This window comes from Parastagonospora nodorum (genome assembly GCF_000146915.1).
Source record: "Parastagonospora nodorum SN15 chromosome Unknown scaffold_29, whole genome shotgun sequence".
In the NCBI taxonomy this organism is placed as follows: domain Eukaryota; kingdom Fungi; phylum Ascomycota; class Dothideomycetes; order Pleosporales; family Phaeosphaeriaceae; genus Parastagonospora; species Parastagonospora nodorum.
In genome coordinates, this window is record NW_001884577.1 from 210,739 (window position 1) to 228,275 (window position 17,537).

General features: G+C 50.5%; 7 protein-coding genes across 7 annotated transcripts; 4 read left to right on the forward strand and 3 right to left on the reverse strand.

Moving 5' to 3' along the window:
• Positions 1 to 223: 223 nt before the first annotated feature.
• On the forward strand, positions 224 to 922 carry SNOG_13989 (hypothetical protein; the record flags this gene model as incomplete). Its single annotated transcript, XM_001804137.1, has 2 exons — positions 224 to 507; positions 541 to 922. 2 exons carry the CDS (start codon positions 224 to 226, stop codon positions 920 to 922), a joined length of 666 nt encoding a protein of 221 aa, XP_001804189.1.
• Positions 923 to 1,587: 665 nt separating this feature from the next.
• On the forward strand, positions 1,588 to 1,890 carry SNOG_13990 (hypothetical protein; the record flags this gene model as incomplete). Its single annotated transcript, XM_001804138.1, has 1 exon — positions 1,588 to 1,890. The coding sequence occupies one exon, from the start codon at positions 1,588 to 1,590 to the stop codon at positions 1,888 to 1,890; it is 303 nt and encodes a 100-aa protein (XP_001804190.1).
• Positions 1,891 to 2,883: 993 nt separating this feature from the next.
• SNOG_13991 (hypothetical protein) lies at positions 2,884 to 3,820 on the reverse strand (the record flags this gene model as incomplete). The annotated part of the gene is made up of 3 exons (XM_001804139.1): positions 2,884 to 3,265; positions 3,315 to 3,685; positions 3,737 to 3,820. The coding sequence occupies 3 exons, from the start codon at positions 3,818 to 3,820 to the stop codon at positions 2,884 to 2,886; spliced, it is 837 nt and encodes a 278-aa protein (XP_001804191.1).
• Positions 3,821 to 4,424: 604 nt separating this feature from the next.
• SNOG_13992 (hypothetical protein) lies at positions 4,425 to 5,139 on the reverse strand. Its single transcript, XM_001804140.1, has 2 exons — positions 4,922 to 5,139; positions 4,425 to 4,833 (listed from the first exon to the last, which is right to left on the reverse strand). Exons 1-2 carry the CDS (start codon positions 5,076 to 5,078, stop codon positions 4,685 to 4,687), a joined length of 306 nt encoding a protein of 101 aa, XP_001804192.1. The 5' UTR covers positions 5,079 to 5,139; the 3' UTR covers positions 4,425 to 4,684.
• A 2,864-nt stretch (positions 5,140 to 8,003) lies between these two features.
• On the forward strand, positions 8,004 to 8,982 carry SNOG_13993 (hypothetical protein; the record flags this gene model as incomplete). The annotated part of the gene is made up of 2 exons (XM_001804141.1): positions 8,004 to 8,163; positions 8,231 to 8,982. The coding sequence occupies 2 exons, from the start codon at positions 8,004 to 8,006 to the stop codon at positions 8,980 to 8,982; spliced, it is 912 nt and encodes a 303-aa protein (XP_001804193.1).
• A 3,360-nt stretch (positions 8,983 to 12,342) lies between these two features.
• Positions 12,343 to 15,390, forward strand: SNOG_13994 (hypothetical protein; the record flags this gene model as incomplete). Its single annotated transcript, XM_001804142.1, has 2 exons — positions 12,343 to 12,545; positions 12,567 to 15,390. 2 exons carry the CDS (start codon positions 12,343 to 12,345, stop codon positions 15,388 to 15,390), a joined length of 3,027 nt encoding a protein of 1,008 aa, XP_001804194.1.
• Positions 15,391 to 15,646: 256 nt separating this feature from the next.
• SNOG_13995 (hypothetical protein) lies at positions 15,647 to 17,481 on the reverse strand. Its single transcript, XM_001804143.1, has one exon. It carries the CDS (start codon positions 17,359 to 17,361, stop codon positions 15,823 to 15,825), a length of 1,539 nt encoding a protein of 512 aa, XP_001804195.1. The 5' UTR covers positions 17,362 to 17,481; the 3' UTR covers positions 15,647 to 15,822.
• Between the last annotated feature and the right edge of the window lie 56 nt (positions 17,482 to 17,537).

Below are 17,537 nucleotides of genomic sequence, written 5' to 3' on the forward strand. Positions count from 1 at the left end.
AATCAAAAGCAGAGCAAAGCAAAAGACATCATCCACTTTCCTAACCCATTTGCTCAGATTGCGAGCAATACCAGAGTCCACTTTGTGATTCCCACCAGCATGCCTCGGTTCACAAGCAACGTGACCACGCGTCGCGTTCCAACATGCACTACGTCATCGCAACGACAAACCTCAATCTACACCACAACACACAAGACCGCTCCAACTTACCCCCATAACAGCCATGAACGACTCAACCCCCCCTCCAGAAATGTCCGCCTTCACCCGCCCCCTCACCAAGCCCCAACGCATGACCTACCGCATCGGCCGCGGCGAAACCCTCGTCCTAACCTTCGAGCCCTACAAATCCGAAATCCTGCCGCTCTGGCGCTTCCGCACGCCCGCTATCGCCCGTGAATCCTCGCGCGCCATCTTCGCCAAGTTTCTGCAGTATGAGCGCGAGAATGACTTCATTGGCATGGATATGAGCAGGAAGTTTTTGCAGATGGGGATGACGCGCGCGAAGAGGTATGCTAATCATAAGGGGGGGAGGAAGTATAGGGTTGATGGGGATGGGGAGGGTGGAGGGAAGAGGAAGGTGGAGTTGGAAAAGTGTGAAATGGGGGAGAAGGAGAGGGAGAAGGAGGAGTGTAGTTTGATTTTTAGGGGGGTTTGGGAGAGGGCGAAGGCGTGTGGGGGGTATATGGAGGGGAAGGAGAGGTTTTTGAAGGAGCAGAAGGAATGGGATAGGGAGATGAAGAAATTGAAGAAGATGAAGAAGGAGGAGGAGGAGAAGGTGGAGGGAGATGACGTGAAGGTTGAGGAGGTGGAGGATGAAGTTAACGCCAAGTCAGAGTCTGAAGGTGAGGCTAGACGTAATCCAAAAAGAGCGACCAGGACAAGAGTCAAGAAAGAAATCAAGGAGGAGGATTCTGATGACTGATTCCCGCTAAATACCATCGCCTCTGACACCTCGCGCGGATGAAGTGCCTTCGATCAGCAACGCCTCGCAAAAACGAAGCACCAACGCCAAAAAATACTGAACACTCCGCGAATCGAACGCGGGTTTCTCGCCGGTGCATAAGCTCCAAGACGGCGGTCTGCTACAGACCTTCTCGGCAAGAGGAGTCCGGGTGCTTTTCGAGAGTCAGCAGAACGCCAAAACCTACTTCACCCCAGGTACGATCAAGTACCTGGACCGGATCCGCTACCGAGCCGCTTTGCTCTGCGAGCGTCTTAGCACTGAACCAAGTGTTCTGATGAATTGCTGATGGGGATTGAAGTGATTATATAGGCTGTGAGGAAAGGCATTGTGTATGTTCAGCTCTGAGATGAGTAAAGGTCATAGTACACACCACATCTGTCCAACTTGTCATAGGAAAAGGCGGCGAAAACCAGTCACTATCTGTGTGCCGGCGCGTTGAGTTACATGATCACTGCCCGCACAAATGCGTTGGTACGTTCTTACTATTCTTGTTTGCTTCGCCAAGATTCATCACTTCTGTTTGTTCGCAGCACACTGCAGCGTATCACACCTCGAGTTACAAACACGTTGTCCTACTTCACATCATTCGCTTCCAATATATTTGAATATTAGCTTTGGACAGAATGGCGCAGTCAGACTCACCCTCGCGCGAACACCCCCAAATCGACAGACCCCGGAGCCCGAAAGTCTTACACCAACAGGTTCAGAGTAACAGCCCTGTCAACCCAGAGCTGCAGCAAAACCAAGTTCCAGATAACAAGCCAGTCGCCTCAGAAGTCTCGCTGATATGGACCTATCCCTCGACGTGTCACTCGCCTTTCTCAATCTCAAACCAACGCAGCAATGAACGGGCAACACTCTCCTTCAGCGAAGCGTACGGGTTGGCGACTGGCCGGAAAGTCCTCCTCCTATCCGAATTCAATTGAAAACCGCAGCGAATTTGCACTAGTATTTTGGGCTTGTGAATCGGTACGTGTAGGTACGAGTACACTATAACTCGCACCTCGCGGGGGACAGCGGCATAGAACTTTATTGCGGAAGTTCAAACACTTTGGTGCAAAGGCAACGAGGCGATTCTCATGACGCTCCTTATCTTGGCTGTTTGCTGTTAGTACAACGAGAGTCGTGCCTGGAGTAAAACTTACCGCCCAGAGTCGCGAAACGCGATCACCATTTCACTAAGCTCACCGCTCGCATCAGTCTCATAGTCGATAATCATGTCCTCATTATAAGCCTTAATGCCACCGAAATTTGGCGGCCACCATTCTCAACAGCTGGTAGCGAGCTATTCTACTATTAATGTTAGCTCTATGGTAAACCTTGACTGTTAGATTCAATGGCTTACCGGCGCAGACTTTCGCAGTCGGATCAAGCGAATTTGGTGGCTGAAAGGTAAGTATAACTTATAGAGTTTGAGTGGATCCTCTACACGAGCCGCAACTAGCGATCCTGCGCTTGTAGGTGCCGATGCCGCGCAGTCACGTGCACATGGCCTTCACCGACGCACTTGCCCTTCGCGACTTGGCAAACAAGCTCGAGATATGTTAGCATGAATGTACAAATGAACGATTCGAGTGATAACAATGATTTTGACAAGATGTATAGCACTTGTAAAGACTGGCTGGGTGGGCAAGTTTCTTCTTAAAGTATGGTTTGAGTGAAAGTGAGATTGTGCCCGATTGTCCCAGAACCTTGAACTTTTTCTGTTCTGTGCATCTAGTGAGACGATCTGTCAGTCATTGCTTAAGAGCAAAAAGCTATCGCGCAGGCCAAATTCTCGCAGCTATCAGAGATGCAGTAGTCGCACTGGAAGCTGAACGGGGCCGGTCCCGTATAGATCATGACAAGAAACATGTCTTGCCTCCATAACTCTTAAAAAATCAGCTGCTTCTGAAGGCTCAAAGGAATGGTCAAGGTGCTCATACAATCCTGGAGTAGTCTTGACCCATCTCTTCTTCCTCAGGCTCGTTCAGCATCCACTTCAACAAGAAGTAATCTGATTTCTTCTTAAGCGGGACATCTTTTAGTTTGCATCCAAATACAAAGCTGTCCTCTGGCAAGTTGGCTAGATTGGACAACTGATTAGTCGCGTGTAACACTTGTCGTGGATGAATGGTGATCTGCAGCTTACCATACGAAGTGCTCCAGCTTTTAATCTTTGCGATTAGATTTCCTTGTGTCATGTCCCACAGAAACTTGATATTTCGCGCTAGTTTTGTTGACACATGGCTATCGAAGACGATGAAAACGTCGAAGCTTCGACCGTGCTTCTTGAAGTTGTATAGCATGGGGGGCCAGAAGCTTCAAAACTTTGAGGAGAAAATCTAGCTCTACAGTCTCATCCACAAACATGGTTTCGAGCTGGATCCTGAAAGTGACTTGTGTACTTTGTTTCAGCTTGAGCAACACCTTGGACTGGTCTCTGAAGCTTTCGAAGACGTTCTCCGTCACCTTACGACGAGGTCCCCGGAAAGTGATGTAGATGGCGCGAATGAGGTCAACTGGGGTGATTCCGTAGCCAAATGGATCGCGGAGGAGTAGGTCGTCAAGAGCCTCCATGCAGCACCAATGCGCCTTGAACTGCAATTGTGTGTGCTCGTAGAAGAACTCGGTATACTCGCGAGCGAATTCGTGCCCCACATATTCTTTCGATTGCCAATGCGGAATCGATCGGCGGAGGTGGTCGGGCCCTGGTTCCATCTTATCCTTACTGCGTTTGTCCTGCGGACTATCGACAGACCGATAAAGGTAGGAGTAGACTAAATCTCGTACTTCGCGCGGCATGATCGCATAGAATTCCGTAGCAAGCTCTAAGCAAGCGGACTTTGAATGTGCAGTGAGCTCTATAGCGAGCATGGTGGTCTGCACGCGGAAATTGCTGTGACATCGTGAGCAGACTTATCCACTGACGCGCTTATTAAACATACTACTCCTCGTCTTCCAGGTTCTTTTTAGACTTTTCAAGCTCTTGGTGTTTCTGCACAAACGCCTCACGTTGTTTCTGGATGTCAGCTGTCGCTTTATCGTGTGACACATATTTCGAGACGGGTCCTGGAGTCCGGTCATTCGTGCTACAGGTTAAAATGCTAAGGCTCGGCTGACTGGAGCACGTGTTCGTATTGAATTAGTTCCTTGTAGCCGCCGAACACTCGCTGCAGGCGCTTGCTCAACATTGTGTCCCGGCTCCGTCGACCGGGTTCCTTGGTGCTTTCGGCCATGCCTGATGTGGGAGCAACTGACGCGAGAATGCGGATTGGTGGTGGAATGTCAGACGGCAAAGGTCGGCTCTGCAAGTATTTTGTTTGTTGGGTGCGAGCCCTTGAGAGCAAACGTAAAGAGCAGCATGTGCAGCTGCCAAGGCGCAGCACCGACTAGGGCATTGCACTCAGGGCGACCTCAGGATGATACGAATGTGGGCTGAGAAGTCTTTACAATGACGAGGAGAATTGTTCTTTACATTGTCGAGAAGAAGTATTCTTTATATTGACGAGAGAAAATATTCGTGGTATCAAAATGACATGGACATTTAAACGACTACCCGCCTACCAAACGGATCAACCGCTTCTCCTGCATCAATCAGAAAGTGCGTGATCGCAACTCTGGTTTAATTCGGAAGCAGCTCCCATTTCCAGATCGACGTTATCATATCAAGAGTTGACGATCTTCCCGACGATTCCCCTAATCACTAGCCGCTCGATGAGCTCACCGGTTGTTATCGGCTTAGACGTTGGGGATTGGCTCATAGGTGTTGTGAGCCTGGCGGTTGGAGAAGAGGTAATAGATGAGCATGCCGACAACGGGGAAAAGGAAGACAACAAGAGCCCAGAGGACCTTGTTGGGGACGGGGCGGTTCGACTTGAAGATCTCAACTGTGGTGTAGCGCGTCAGCTTCAGCCTCAAAACAAACAAACTTCCCAAACGGGCAGCTATAAACGGGAAAGAGCAGCATAGACTTACTCCAAGCAATGATGTCGAGAACCAGGACGATGAATCCAACGATACCGCCACCGGTACCTGCTTGCCATGGCTTCGCGCTCATAGCCGAGACAGGAGCTGCCTCGGCAAGCATGAAGAAGGAGAGCTGAAGGAGAGCTGCAACGACGAAGTTGAACATATTGGCGGTGTTTTGGAAGTTTACTGTCTGAAAGGGCCGATTTGGGAGGGATGATCAGAGTGTTGTTGTAGAAGAGACGGCTGCCTGGGTTTTGTTCAGTGGAGCGGGGCGCAGGAGCGTGTTTGAGCTACCGCGGCACGGACCTACGTCATCGTGAAATCCGGTCAATGCATAGCGTCGCGTGACCCAGCCCCAAATCCTCCAGAAACTCGGTATCCATTTTGCGGCAGGGTATCGACGACGAGACTTGCTTCTCGTTTCGAGAGCATAGGAATGTATACTTGTACCTCAATTATGCTTTCGTCCTCCATTCAACCTTGGACGCGTAGTCGAAGATGACGCGACGCGTCTTAAGAGCGCCCGGGTAGCGCAAGACAACGTCTACCACAGGTCCTTACCTACGACGGAAAGCGACCAGGATACAAAAGCCCACAGCGGATTCAATGACCTGAAGCTATACACACGGCGTCTCGTCACATTCGAAATCCGGTGGCACTGTGTATACATCCAGGCTATGGGACGTCCCAGTTGTTAATCTGCAGCACTACGACTGCGTACCAAGAGGAAAACCCGGATATGTTTGAAGACCTTGAGGCCTGGCAGGTGCGGTATGCTGCGAGCCGCGGGCTGACGTGAACTATCCGATGGCCGCAGGCATGTTGAGTTGGGCGCTGCAGCGGCTTGTCAATCAAGGAAGAACGTCTTCAAATGTGGACACAGAAAGAGTAGGGTAGGAATGCTTCAAGACCTTGAAGACTCTGCCATCATCCGATGCAACTAATGCAGCCCTGCGCGCGCTGCTTTTCCGCGCTGATTGACCCAGGATGTGCGCGCTTGAGTGGCCTCTAAGTACGCCAGTCTGAGGTGACTTACACAGCGGCGAAGGGAAATTAAGAAGATTGATACTTCGCATTCACCAACCTCGTAACACATTGCCGATCGGATGTTCCTGCAAAGCGACTTCCAGAGTATTGGGGACCTGAAGGCAGGACGTAAAGACGGTTCAGATCAACGTCGAACGCAAAGATGCGAATCGCGTCATCCTATTGCAAGCCATCATATTTGTGGGGAAGTAATCGGAGTTCCACAATTGCATCGAGAACTTGTGAGTACTTCGTTCGCCGTTGGGCGACTAGAAGGGGAGGCTGCCTGCTGCTACAAACTTGACATTTCCCTTGTCACTGCTAAGCTGCAGCGAAAGCATGCCAAGTCTTGACGAATCGCGAAGGTTTGGTGGAGAATACGAGCCTTGAGGTCTTGTATATGCACATGGCTCTGCTTGGCTTGCAAGTCGGAACATCTTCGGTCGAGCGTACTTACCCAACTCTGACAAGCTATATGTTGGTTGATATGAGCCGGAACGAACACCTTGGCAGACCAAAGCCTATTCTGACAAATATGCTTTGATAGCAGCAAGGTAAGTTGTGTAGCATGGTGAGCGGCAGGGGATATTTTGGTTATGCTACTCATATGGTCATGTTAACGATGTGATCACCATCGACGTTACTCAAGATCCAATCGCAACGTTATCCGGAAGCCGTCTTCACTCACGCAAGTGCACACTTTCGCATTTGGTCCAGAGACTACGAGAAAGGAATGATCTCTGCTCGCAATCTATATTCCGCGGTTCAGCCTTTGGCCAGTCGTAACACAGGATTCCGAAATTATCGTCATACGCAAGAGCTATTTTTGGCTGGCAGACTTTCGACCAGTGCCAGATGCAGCGGTCATGGGTTGAATGCCAAGATGAGCCATCGTCTTGGCGTGAATAGCCGGCTTTGGTGTCCTGCATTTTCACAGCCATCGAACTGGATGAACCAGACTCTTCGACAAGAATACCTTGGACTACATTAGGTCGTTGTTGTAGTTTCAACTAGGATACCGTTGCTTTCAAGCTCATAATACATCCCGCATCGTCACCAACAACTTAGATTCACTCACAATCGTAGCCGACTCACTGGAGTTTACTCATAGTAGACGATCCAAGACATTTTCGATAGCGGCCATGCGCCTCTGCCTTGGCAAAATCATTCCAGGATCCAGGACCTTGGAAAGTTGTCCACCAGGAACAGCTTCCGCAGTGTGGCAGACGGAGTTTGGGTCGGCATCGGGCAAACTGCCAAGGCGCCTCCCCGCATCGCGTCTACATCGCGTCTGGGGAAACAGCCGCTTGCCCTCTCAACGTCTGACGATCTTCGAAAGCTTGATTCTAGTTCGAACCATCCGATCAGCGTGCCTGTACCGCTTCGTCTGGTGTCTAGGCCTCCGCAATCGCGTCTAGAATAATCGACGCTTCAATCGTGATTACTTTCCAACTGCCCGAGTTCGCCGGTAGCAACAACACGAGCGCCATTTCATGCGCCCATTAGCTAACGTCCACCGACCTTGCGCAAAGCCGATGTTACGTACCTTAAAGACTCATCACGAGGTGGACCGACGAAATGCTACGAGCTACAGAGAGTCTAGGCAATACTCTACTGCATGCGCCTACAACGTCCGCTCCATCGAGGAGAAGCTTCCTACGGCACACTCCCAGCTTCCGGCCCATTCATGACGTTTGCCACGTTCGTATTGTGATCTTCAATCCAGGCTGAAAGTTCTCATGACGCCTACGCTAGCTACGCGGTAATGAGACACTGGAAACTAGGATTTTAAGACTGCTCTAAAACGAGATTTCGATAGTCGACATGGGAGATGGCGCAAATATTTCGTAATTAGGATGTTTTCTGCGCCGCTGTACGGATGGTTTGTATGAGCATGCGAGTATAAAGACCAGCGACCGTTCTGGATCATCCAAGTATCAGTTTTGTGCCAGGCTTCGTCGCTTCACAACCTGAACCGTCTATCGCTCTTCGTCCGTCGTTCATACCAACACTCGATCGCTTCAATCATCTCTCGTTATACACAACTTCACCACACGCCAACATGCGGTTCTCTCAAGCGGCATTGGTCGCAATCCTTGCGGCTACAGTGGCTTCAAAGCCTATTGTAGCTCGCACGGAAGACGTCAAGGCTATGGAGGAGTACAACAAGTGCTGTGACACTCGTGACAAGCACGACCCCAAGCTAATCTGCACACCACCAGGTATGCCTATATCTCCACTCTATAGAGTAGACTTTAGTATTTGTTCATGTTACTGACTTAGGTGTAGAACCTAAGCATGACAAACCGCATGCTGAGCCTCCCAAAGATAGCAAGCCTTACCCTGAGCCTCCGAAGGATGATAAGCCTCCTAAGGACGATAAAACTCCTCCTAAGCCGCCTAAGGATGAGAAACCACATCCTGAGCCGCCTAAGGATGACAAAACACATCCCGAGTCGCCTAAGGATGAGAAACCACATCCCGAGTCGCCTAAGGATGAGAAACCACATCCTGAGCCGCCTAAGGACGACAAAACTCATCCTAAGCCGCCTAAGGATGAGAAAACACATCCCGAGCCGCCCAAGGATGAGAAAACTCATCCTGCACCGGCGCCTATCCCAGCGCCTGCCCCAGCACCGGCTCCCGCTCCTAAGCCAGAAGGACCCAAGAAAGAGGAGCACCCAGTGCCTGCCCCAGCGCCTGCCCCCGCTCCTAAGCCAGAAGGACCCAAGAAAGAGGAGCATCCGGTGCCTGTCCCAGCGCCTGCCCCCGCTCCTAAGACAGAAGGACCCAAGAAAGAGGAGCATCCGGTGCCTGCCCCAGCGCCTGCCCCCGCTTCTAAGCCAGAAGGACCCAAGAAAGAGGAGCACCCAGTGCCTGCCCCAGCGCCTGCCCCAGTGCCTGCCCCAGCGCCTGCCCCAGCGCCTGCCCCAGCCCCAGCACCTGCTCCAGCAAAGGACGAGTACAAGTACTACACCTTCGGCGAGGAGATCACGCTGAAGTGTGAGCATGGAAAGATCATCGTCAAAGCGCATACTTAGGAACCATTTTGATATGATGACCGCAGCGAAAGTTGCCATGGAAGACCAAGAGGTCGGAGAATATGAGCATCACAGTAGTCTAATTATGAATGCCATGGGTTTGACATTACGATAAATTACGCTTCGATGTTCTTGCCAGAGACCGAGCTGTATAACTTCAACGCCTTTCTAGACAATCGCGAAATGTTGACAAACTAGTGGGGTTGTTTAGGCTCCCATATCATATCACGGTTCCTCTCTGATAATACATTGAACCTAAACAGAGTGTATGTAGATTATTGCGACACCTGGGCGATTTCTCGCCAATAAGCCTTTTCTCAGGGCCACGGCATGTCCAATTTGTATCTGAACAACTCTTCCACATCGGCGCGTTACAATCCAGCCTGAGACTATAACGTCGTTGTCTGTTCGTAAGGGTTCGTAGAAGCTAATGTGAGTAAGAAGGCAGCATCCAGGACAATTTGGTCAGAAGCTGGCGACCACAGTGTGGCGATGCAAAAGAGACTCACCAAAGGGCATGCTGGGGGACTCTGGGCGCTTTCAGGACTCGGCTACATGGACAAAGCCCAGGTGGTCAACAAGAGGCATGATAAGAGACATTCTGCTCTCATGCAGCTGCAATTCAGCGACAGGAATTTCATGAGCCACTTCGCGGCGCTCAGCCACTGGAATTCTTCTTTCCGTGTCATTGTTAATACAGAATTACGGCTTCTGTAGCGGTTCCTTTGGGCGTTCATTATGATTCGCCCACGAGATGTGCTCCGGCTTCCTGCCTGCCACGACTCACTTTCCCCTTGGAGTTAGCTACTGGACAAGACATGGCTATATCCGATCTTTAACTTGACATGATCAATTTGATCTTGTCAAAGAGGTTTGACAGCGAGTGCCTACGCTTCGATTGGACATTCGGGCAAAACCGACAATAGACGTCCAAAAGGAATTTCTGGAGGCTGTTGCACCTAATCACTGCTTGCATATTGGCAGTATTTACCGAGGTCAGCCATGTTGCGTTTCTGATGTCTGGCGCAGTTCTCGATGTTATGTCCACATATACATTGCAGCCCATGTTTTGACATGGTTCGATCAGGACGTGGTCCCTGGTACAAATCTAACAGTGGAATTGAGTATCCTGAAGCTATACAAAGTCTTGCAGGGCTTTGACTGTGACGTAAAGGCTCTGCGTACACATTCAGGCTATGCGATGAACTGCTACTTGTTGGGTAAAACCTCAGATATAACATGGAGCTTTAGCTGCTTCATCTTGAGTCACGTACACTAGATAATGCCAAAACGTTACTGTGCTATGTTTTGCAGGCTCTCACCGTGAAGGAAGGTGAATAGAATCTAGTTGACGAACTAATAGCCTGAAGGTATACGTGGAATTGTTGGATTTCGAGTGCAATAGCAAGTTGTGTTGTATATCACCAGGCTATTTCATGCTGTATGGCTGCCGCCATTGTACACAACAGTGTTTTCGCGTTGTCGAAGAAGGAAGGGTGCTACATCAGTATGAGGGCACCACGAGAAACTTCGCAGTGATCAATATCTGAGCTAGGTATATAGAGCAGTGCCTTTGATGCTTAATTTTGCGTATGTCCGCATGCGGCCACCACGCGTATAAGATCTAGCATCATGATTGTGTCGCACGGGGCCTTGTGTGCTTCGATATCTTCCAGACCAAACAGTGCTTGATACACTGCTATCAAGGCCGATCCTAATTTTAGATGCGACCCAAGCATATGTGCAGCAAGATGGTGGATGTTAATGGTTTGCAGGCAGGTGAAGTCGTTCACTCCCTCGTGAAGCTGGAAGTTGTCGCGAACAGTGAGAGCGATGAATGACACTTCGATACCGGATAGTGCTTCCAGAAGACTGGAATTCTGAGACTTATAAAGTGGGGAATGACAGCGTGCGTTGGGGTCAAAGCCGGCGTCGAGTATAGCTTTACGCACGTCTCCGAAGTTCATGCCTGAAGCTCTGCCATTGGTGTAGTAGCGTTTGGGAACAACGCAGAGCCTGCACAATGTTCACAAATTTCGGAAAAGATTTCGACTTCATGTAACTATGAGGTTGCGACGTGCTTGTTGAGCGTGAACTCTACTGAGCAGAATTCATCGTGTGCACCAATGAGCTCATTTGCGCTCCTAACTTCCCCACGTAGTCCACTAGGGTGCTGATGACGTCGCTGTTGTCAGGATAACGCCTGATACATATAGACAGCGCCGACTGAGTAGCGTCATTGAAGACGACTTGCTCCACGTCAATGCCCCAGAGCTCCCCGACTACCTTGTCACAGCTTTGGACTCATTCGCGCAGGAAATTGTAGTGTTCTGACCACTTGCGCTCTTGGACGGATCTGGTACATGTAATCGTTTGCGAGTGTATTTGGCATGGGGTGTGTAGTAACGAAACCCAGGAAATGGAGGCTACTCGCATGTGCAGACGAGACGGTATTCGTGGTCCAAAATTTCACGTTTTTCAACCGCATCCTCGTCTAAACCTTACATCCAACTTTCTCTGGTCCCGAGTCCTAACCTTGAGTCATGTTCGTTATCCCGAGCAGACGGCGCACCTAAACACTGTCTTTTACCGCTTGTGAAAGCTCTTCTGGTTATTCAAATCATGCAAGGTAGGATCGACAAGCAACTTCTTACTTTCTTGCCAACGAATTGATAGCCTGGAGCTATGCAAGATATTGCTAGACTTCAAACGTGACGCCAATGCGCTGTGTACAGCTTCAGGCTTTTGTTTAGGCTGATACTGCCCAAGTAAACTCAGGAGACCATGTGACTACTGTCTGCCTCGCACTTCAGGTCGATGCTGAACTGCGATAACTGCTTGATCGTATTTGCTGGTAAAGTATGGAAAGGGCGAAGAACACGGGGTGACTCCTACTATTCGCGGGTCGCGTAACTCCGGCCCAACAGCCTCGTATTCAGACGCCCTTCTACCCCAAGACACCAACACAGTCACAACATCACTTCGCGGCAAATATGATATTGGACTAGCAACCTTCTACCTCATCGAAATGATCGGAATTTAATGTCGATGAATCATTTGCTACAAGTCCCAGGCTTGTCTCAGAGCAGCCTAGGCTGTGGCGGAAGCCTCAGCCCTCACCGGTCCCTTAGGCCACCCATGGTGAGTGTGAATCTGGTTGAGTTACGTTCTAAGACTGTGTATAAAGCAAGGAGCGAAATAAAAAATGATATGAAGTACATCAGGAGTCGTTTTCTGATACTCTGATCACACCCAAGGAAATTGCGTCGCTGTCGAGTAGATGTTTTGCACCAGGTCAGTCAGTCCATGGAACTATGTTATAAACAGCAACGAATGATGACAGTCTAGATTTTAACCATCATGGCAAGCTGGAAGATATTCCCCGAGCCTTCAGGAGATGTCGACGTTGAGTACACGCCTTTCCTGCAAAGTCGCAAGTTCTTTGCCGTAGACGACTCTGGCTCGACAGCAGGGACTGTCCTTCGACGGGAGCGCGCCTTCGTAGATCAATTTCGCACCATTTATGCAAACCGCGACGACACTATCTCTCTCTGGGGCTCTCGGTGCGATTCTCCGACTCACAGCTTCGAGGCCATCAGCTGGAGGTCACAGCATGGAGGCACGACACCGTCTCAGATTTTCCATGATCAAGGCGCGCTCAACGCAATCAAGCGCTCGGATGTTTGGTTTCTTTTGACTGATGGGGAGATCTGGGAGCAAGATGTACATCAGCTTGCCAAGATCGCCCAAGATCGCGATGTGCTCAATATTCCGCTGGTATTCTTGATCACCGGAAGTCCGGGGAAGAGCCCTGGTACCGCCAATATATCAGTCGGTATCTCATTCTTCGCTAGCTCAGAGGACACGTTGATTCTCTTCAAGGAAATCAGTACTGGAAGAATATATGTCATCGCAGGGAAAGGGTGTTTCGCCGCGCTCGGTGGGTCGGCAGCCGCACAGAACCTTGAGAGCTGGGACGATCTGCAACTTTTCGGCGACGAGACATCGTTCTTCAAGGAGTACAAGAAGCTGGAGGTCCAAGTTATCAAGGCTGAATTTCGACCAGAGTCTGCAAAGGGAATTGCTCTTGGTACAGACTGGGAGGAGCGACAGCATGGACCCGTCCGTGTCGACTTGGATCTTCTTCCCAAGGCTGGTGTGCTCTCCAAGGACGATCTGTGTGATCTCCTTGCAGACAACACTTTTGACGCCCTATCGGTGGCCTATAAGACGCGCAGTCGTATTGCAGAGCTCAGAGGCTTTCTTCAGAAGCAAAAGATTGAGCAGGTTGCGCCAAAGCTGGAAGACGTGGCTGGAGCTGGAGCCCTCATAACGAAGATGGGAGATGTCAAGACTACGGCTCAAGAGCGTGTAAAGCTTCAGGAACGCCTAAGAGCTGCACATGCGAAGAACCGCGATCACTACCAGAAATCAACCACAGACTTTATAGGGTCGGAGCAGGAAATAGCCCTGAAGAAGCGCAACCAGCTTGTCGATGGAGCGCTGAGGACACTGGCAGCCATCGAAGCCGCTGGCTTTAACGCGGAGATATTATCGCGAAAGAGCAACCGAGCTCGACGAGCTGATGTGATTGAGACAGCCACTACGGTAGATATGATGAAGCTTGACCTCGATGCGCCAGCATACAAGGGCTTCTGCCAGATCTGTTGCGACGAGGAAGTCATCATGTCGATATGTTTCAAAGAGATGGAAGCAGACAAAGTCGAGGACAACACTACTGACTTTGCTCTCAACTTTCCTCTCGCAGCAGGCGCATCAGCGAAGAACGTCGGACTTATCTCTAGCCAGAACATCTGCTTCCAGTGTGCGGTACTTTCGCCTTCGAGTAGGTCGATATACCATGAGCCTCTGACTGCCGTCATTCCTGCTCTGAAGTACGATGGCAGTAATAAAAAGTACATCAACGAACAACTGTACTTGGCTTTGACTGCGAAGCTGGCAACTGGAGCGGCAGGCATAGCGCAGCTTTTCATGTCCATACTTCTTGAACTTATCAACACCAGAGCCTGGGCAGGATCTGATATGAATGAGGTCCAGCTATCAGACAACGCGTATAAGGAGATCAGACAGCGACGAGAAACCTTTGAATGGATGCTCAATCAGCTCTTGAAGAACACTTTCACCCGGGAAGATTTCAAAGAGACAGGAGATTGGGTCCGCTACCCACAAGCACTAGAATGGGTAGCGAAGGATTTCGAGACTAATGGCCTTGCAAGCTTTGCTGTGACGTATCCTGCGCTTGGCTTCAATGTCCTCTTGGAGCTTAGTAGCCGTGTCGGAAAACTTACAGTAGAACAGGCTCAGAGGATGAGGGCGGCAAAAGTCATCCACTCCATTGCCTCCAAGTACCTCGTTGACCTCCAAATCGCACTCCAGAACAAGCTCCCAGATACGCAGTGGAAGCAAAAGTACCTCGAAGTTATCTACAAGGACTTCAACGGCACTCTCACACCCAAGGATCAAAACAAGGCTTCTCTAGTCACAGACTCCGAAACTTTCAAGCAGCACCTCTCAGGCTGCATCCAAGAAGTCGACGTCGAGATCAACGACAACACCATGCGCAAGATCCAACTTATACTATACTGGCTCCTCTTCACGCAAAAAGGCCACTGCACAGCTCAAACATTCTTCACTCGCATGCGCGACGCCGAACCCCTCGCCACCACCGTCCTCTCCGTCCAATCCCCCCTTCCAGCCCTCGCGCACTACGACACCCTACTCTCAATCTTCGCCAGCCACAACGCGCACCTCATAAATGCCAAACTTACAGCATGCCACGTATCCGCCGTCGTCCCCTTCGCCAATCCCTTCGGCGCCTCAGTCCTGCATTGCGGCGCGTGCGACTTCAAGTTCACAAACGTCACCAAGGCAAACCAGATGTCGGAGAAAAACGTGCAGAAACTCCGCCACGAGCGGGCGAAGCATTTAATTGCTGTCTTTGGCCTCGCGAGCCGGTTTGAGAAGTCGACGACGGGCCTGCCGGAACGTACGAGTCCGCCTACTTCTCTGCATTTTAATTTGCATATGAGTATTGTCAGGGAGTGGGAGGGGCTCAGTACGGAGCTGCGCAAGGAGGTTGTTACGGATGAGCGCGCGAAGGAGGATTTCGTTGGGGCGGTAAGGAAGAGGTTGTGTAGTGAGGGAAGGGGAAATATCCATCAGGATGATTTGGATAAGGATACTCGCGCGTTATTGCCGAGTTTCTTTCGGATATTGAAGCGCGCGCTGGAAGGCGAGGGAAAGAAGGAGATGGAAGTATGGGATTTTGAATTTGATCGTGATAAGGGTGGGGTGGGGGAGAAGGCGCGGTGGGAGTTGGAAATGGGGATGGCGGATGGGGTGAAGGTCGGGGACGGAGAGGCATTAGAGGAGTGGGAGTTTGCTTGATTTTCCCTTTTCCTTTTAGTTTCTCTTACATGTATACTCTTCTGAACAATAATGGCAGCAATCATGATTTCGTGTTGTAAAAGCATATTTTCGTTCCTAAAGATCGGTCGACGCTCTCTTTATTCGTATTGTACCAGGCGCTCGTCTATAATGCTCAGTATTTCTGATGCGAAGCAGCTGCTGCGAAATTAGAGTCAGGCATCGGACGAAAGCTAGATCCTAACAATTAGAGATGAATCACGAGCAGGCAGTGAGATAAAGGCGAATCTTGTGGTGAATCATTGAGGTGCTATCATCAAACCCGAACGACACACCAGTCTATATCCTCGTATTCAGCATATGTCTTTTTTCCTACCACCTGCGCCCGGAAATGCAAGTAGATATCATAATGCAAAGTGAACTCCAACCATATGCTTTACCCGTATGGCCCACCTAATCCTCCATGGTCATCTCGTCGAAGTCGTCGAGCAGCTGCTCCATCGGTATCGTGATACCCTGATCGTCGTCGTCGTCGATCTCACTCTCCGTCTCCATGGCTTCAGCTTCACGCTGCTTGGCCTCTTGCTGTGCTTTGTACAGCGCCATACCCTGTCGCAGGTCAACATCTTCCTCCACATCCTGCAAGAACATTTCGAAGTCGCGCTCCATCTTCTCCTGGTCCTGCTTCCTGGGCAGCATCTCGCCTTCGTCGCGGTTCATGCGCTTGAGGCGCCAGTTGCGCTTGCTCTTGCTCTTCTTGCCGCGCTGGTAGTGCTTCTTGACAAGCATGACATCCGGAATTTGAGCAGAGTACTTGTTAGAGCCCTCAAGGATATCGAAGAGCTCGCTGTTGAAGTTGGTGTTACTGAGGAGGTAGCCCATAACGGAGTCGCCGACATGCAGAATACCACCCAGATGTGTGCGGCAGTAGTATGTTTGGTCGTTTACCCCCATGTCTGATGCGCGCGCCACTGTTGCTTCGGCTAGGAAGTTGCGGCCTTGTTGTTTGCCGAGAGGGTCAATATCGAGGACAATGAACTCTGTCAGCTCTTGTACATCGGCGAGCGGTCGGAACGGCGTTCGCCAGTAGAGATCGGTAGCTATGTCGGCAGTCTGGAGAGTCGCAGGGTCGAGAAGCTGTACCGATGTACCAATGCGCGTGCAGATGGTGAGAGGGGCAATGTTGCCAGCCTTCTTCGCTAGCGGAATAGGAAGGACGACAAGATCGTCTTTGCAAATCGGGACGATCTCGCAGGAGAAGGAGAATTTGAAGCTCCTCGTTGAAGTGTGGATATCCATAGAGATCAGCTCCTCGGACTTTTTGATGTTGACGGGCACTACTGCTTTGAGGAAGTCGCAAAATGTAGTAGCGTGATTGCGTGCAGCGAAGAAGAAGTCGATGCCGTCGTGCACTTCCTTGATGTTGATGCAGTCCTTGTGCGCTCCATGCTTCAAGATCAACTGCTCCAGATACAAAAAGGTCCTCTTGTGCGGCACCTTTTGACGCACTTGCACGCAAGCCCTCCATGTGTTGTGTGTGTAACTCTTCGCGCAATCGGGACACTGGTGGTAGTTTTGTGTGAATTCGCACTCGAAGCTCTGTTGTAGGATCGCGCCCTCGTTGATTTCTGACTGCACTGTGATCTTAACCTTGATCCTCCTGCTGTGCGGCTCCGTCCAGATGAAGCTCGCGTCGATGATCCTCAGCTTGTTCAGTCCACGGAGTTTTCGGAGGCAGAGAGCGAGTAGTTCGCGCGATTCGGGAGCAGCGACGACCCAAGAGTTTGGTGGTGACAACCATCGATCGCAGTCGCGGCACATGTGCAGTACGGCTTCACGAGGGACGCCTCCGGTGACGTCGGTCTTGAGCTTGATGCAGTCGTAGCAGAAGGCTCCTGATATGGTTCCGTCAACGGGCGCACCGCAGTCTGCGCAGAGAATTGTTGCCGCATTCTTGGGCTCAGGCGCAAATGCCTGACTGTCAATCTCCATGGCTGGTGTGATGTTTTACTCTTTACGGTGAAGGTGTGGTCTCTTGACGGAGTATTCTGATTACCTCTACAGCAACGGCAGAGGATTTAAAAAGAGAGGCGGTGTTTTGGCCTTTATGAGTCGAAAAGTTGGGGCGAAATGCTGCTTGGAAATTCACCCCACCAAAACTTTGTGAC

Excerpts from the sequence above, each read along its gene's own strand:
- SNOG_13995 (XM_001804143.1), bottom strand. The coding sequence starts at position 17,361 with ATGGAGATTGACAGTCAGGCATTTGCGCCTGAGCCCAAGAATGCGGCA.
- SNOG_13992 (XM_001804140.1), bottom strand. The coding sequence starts at position 5,078 with ATGTTCAACTTCGTCGTTGCAGCTCTCCTTCAGCTCTCCTTCTTCATG. Across the intron at positions 4,834-4,921 it reads TCTCGACATCATTGCTTGGA|TTGAGATCTTCAAGTCGAAC; the intron begins GTAAGTCTATGC and ends GCTACACCACAG.